The sequence below is a fragment of the Corvus brachyrhynchos genome, unplaced genomic scaffold (genome assembly GCF_000691975.1).
Source record: "Corvus brachyrhynchos isolate BGI_N302 unplaced genomic scaffold, ASM69197v1 scaffold146, whole genome shotgun sequence".
NCBI classification, from domain to species: domain Eukaryota; kingdom Metazoa; phylum Chordata; class Aves; order Passeriformes; family Corvidae; genus Corvus; species Corvus brachyrhynchos.
The window spans coordinates 788,982-792,347 of record NW_008238960.1 but is presented as its reverse complement, the minus strand read 5'-3'; the positions used below and the strand labels follow the sequence as shown (position 1 = coordinate 792,347).

The following is a 3,366-nucleotide window of genomic DNA, read 5'->3' as shown; positions in this document are numbered from 1 at the left end:
TCTGCCACTGAGCACTTTGAATTCTTCCTAGTTATATGCCTTTTATTTCAGAAACAATAACAAATACTGCATTTATGGCAGAAGTATCAGATCCAAAGCCTGAATTTCTATTGCTATTAAAAAAAAAAGAAGAAATCAGAATAAATAATGCATGAATAGAAAGTTAGTGATTAAGAACAAGGCACAGAAGCCTGCCCGCTTTTAGTAAGGGCAAAAGATGGAAACTGACTTAAAAACCTTTTACAATCCTTTTACTGACATTTGAAATAAAGATTTCAAAAAATATGCTGTGAACTTCTTTAATTGTTTACTAATTAATATTTTGAAAAACCAGATGAGGCATTCCAGGTTTTTTAATGTGCTGACAATTTATTTTACAAATGCATAAAAGCACAACTTGTGTGAAAAAATATAACAATACAATCAACTACAAAACAGTAGACTATCACACACAGTCTGCAAGATTCTTTTTTTCTTCGAATTGTTTGTCTACTGCAAGTGAAAGGGCCTGAAGAAAAGTTGTCATTGTAACACTGGGGGACTGAAAATAAGAGAACATTTTGTTAGACACACTACAGCAATAGGCAGACATAATATTTTACATACAAATCACAGTATTTAAAAGAGAACTATTGGAATTTCATGTAACAAAAATTTCAAAATGCTATAAACCAAACTGCAAGCTTATTTTAAATCAGCTAGCATAGCAAAGTCAAAGTCAACCTGTGCAAAGTCTGCAGTCACAATAACTGTAGATTTGCTTAAAAACAGGTTTTTAACAAATTATTATTTATAAAGTGGCAGAGGTTTGGGTTTTTTTTTCAGCAAGAAATTATAAGAGCACCAATATCAATGTTCAATAATTTAATTAAAAGTAGAATGTTCTTGGGCAGGTCAATCCCACCTATCTTCTTCAATCCCATTCTAAATTACAGGCAGCACGTAATTGTTTCAGTCTACAAAGGTACAGAAACAAGATGCAATTTAGATTAAAAGGGAGGTTTGGACCAATCTTTAACTTCAGGCATTGTTCAAATGTCCTCCTGCCTGTCTCAAACCCAACCCGAAATATAATGAACAGAATAAATTCACTTGAATATAATAAACTTACTTGAATATAAAGTGCATGTGCTAGGAAAGGAAGCTTTCTCAGGACCCGGCCACCAAGACCTGCACTTTTTCTAAAACAGAGACAAGTGCTGCTTAAATGCTAAATATCCACTCTTAAAAGAAGGCCTTTCCTATTTTTGTGTTTCTCCATCAAGTTGCTCCAAAAAAACCTCAGATGACAATTCAACAGGCCACTTGCAGCTCTTTTTGCAGGAGCAGGGATTGAACAGACAAATTCTGTTTATAGGAGGCTACACAGCACAGTACAGAAAAGGCAGCAAGGTACAGAAACAGCACAGGCCCGGCTGCCTGCCAATGCTTACATCAGGCCCTTCATATCGTTGTGCCGATCTCATGAACTTGGGGGAATGTCTACACCGAAACAGCATGGTACAGACACAACCACTTTTGGAAGGACTGGGAAAAAAACTGGCTTGAAGGCTGGATCTTATGGGTACTGCCTGTCTCCTTCTACCCACCATTTACACACAGTTTCCTTCGCCTCACCCACTTGCTATATGTTTGCATCTTCTCCAAGCACCACTCTGTGTATGTAAAATGCAAATCTCTGTGCCTGGAAAAACTTACTTGTTTTTACTTCACTCCTCACTAGTTAAGACTGCATACTTCAGAAACAGAAAAAAACCCACACTTGCCCGACCATACAAATATTACTTTGTTCCATAGGGACCAGCACTTATGAAAAAACCACTGCTTGATATTGTGAATATAATTTTTATTGTTTCAAGAACTGTTATGCTGCAGTGAAAGACCATTTGCTCTACCAGCGTACTCAGCAAACCGCAACACTGTCCATTTACACTTCACTCCTTTCCCTCTTGTTTCTGTCCACTTATATCTCCAGGCTAAATACTGATCTAGCAGATGGTGAGGATTTCAAGACACTTTCCTAGCAGGACCTAAGGCTCATGCTATCTCTGCAAAAGTGCATTACAATTCCCAACATCCACTGAAACGTAAGACTAATCCAGCCAGCAACTTGTCAAGAGGAGTTCAAATGGCAGAGCACAAACCAGACGCAGTACTAGGCCAAGCCAGATCTGAGACTAAGAAATGTTAGCAAATTGTGATTGCTTCCACTTTTTGTCCCCTGAAGGTTTTTGCACTTTCCCAAACAGAAAAAAATTTGAGTTGTTTCAGATCTCCAGTTGTTAAGAAATTAGGTTACTTTTATACATCATTCCACAATTCAGTATATATATATGAAAAAAGTAGAATTTCAGAATCTTACCTTGAGATTTCTTTTAGTACAAGGCTTAACTTTGACACATTATTTTCTATGAAGCCAATCATCTCGAGCTCTCTGAGTGTCAGAAGCTGCTGTCGAGGATATATTATTTGACACTAGAAATGAGAGTTACACACTGTTGTATGAAAAATAAATGTATTCAAAATTAAATCTACAGTAAGAGTGGAAATACAGAAAAGGAATGAAATTTATGTATTTTTGTTACTTAGGAAGTATGATTAAAATGTCAAATTTAATAAAATATAACATTTTACAGTTTTGCTTTCAAGTATTACCTTCATCAGTTCTTCTAGGCAAGAAAGATATATTCTAAATATTGCTGCAGTCGATGGAGGTCCAATGTATTGTTTTATGTCAGCCCTGTCTACAAAGGCCATGTCAATTTTCTCTGTAATATTTGAAGTAGTCAGGATAACTACATTGGGATACCTTCAAGACAAAAACAGATTTTTAGGTCACATGTAAAAGATTTATCTCCTTTTGTGACTGGCAAGTTGTGACATTCCTTCTTATGATTCGAATCCTTTTAGGTAGTAAGCTGCCACATCAATCTTGTCAATCAGGAATTACATTAAATGACTGAAGCTCTTGGCCAGTGATCACCAGACTATTTCAGTGCATAGTGTCCTTCCTTCAGCTGCTTCTCAAGTGTCCATAGTTTCTCTAATCCTATTTCACAGGTGATATACATTAACTATCTAGAACCTACTGGCATAGCTTCTGACACACACACAAAAAGATTATGAAAAGAAGAATTGTAAATTTGAACCTTTAATCAACATGTTTTCCATTTCAATTTTGATGTCTGTTCTCCAAGCAGACATCATGACGATCTGTCCTTTTGCTCTCCGTATCTTTAAGGGAAGCATACTGTCCAGAGATTTGATTGTCCACCCAGGTATGTGTAAAATATTCTGCTGGATTACTCCCATTTCTTTTCAAAACTAGCAACATTAACAAAGAATACTTCACAAACCAATCTGGTT

At 36.2% G+C, this 3,366-nt stretch overlaps 1 protein-coding gene across 2 annotated transcripts in view; it reads right to left on the bottom strand.

Moving 5' to 3' along the window:
- Nucleotides 1–285: 285 nt before the first annotated feature.
- The window catches only part of TRIP13 (thyroid hormone receptor interactor 13), a 12,311-nt gene continuing 9,230 nt past the window's right edge, over nt 286–3,366 (bottom strand). The window contains exons 11-14 of one of the 2 annotated variants that reach the window (XM_008637113.2): nt 2,656–2,809; nt 2,363–2,475; nt 1,112–1,181; nt 286–541 (exon numbers count right to left, since the gene is read on the bottom strand). In XM_008637113.2, the coding sequence (XP_008635335.1) occupies nt 446–541; nt 1,112–1,181; nt 2,363–2,475; nt 2,656–2,809 (433 nt within the window). In that variant the 3' untranslated portion in view covers nt 286–445. The remainder of the gene's footprint in view (nt 542–1,111; nt 1,182–2,362; nt 2,476–2,655; nt 2,810–3,366) is intronic. The other variant, XM_017738626.1, reaches the window with a different exon arrangement.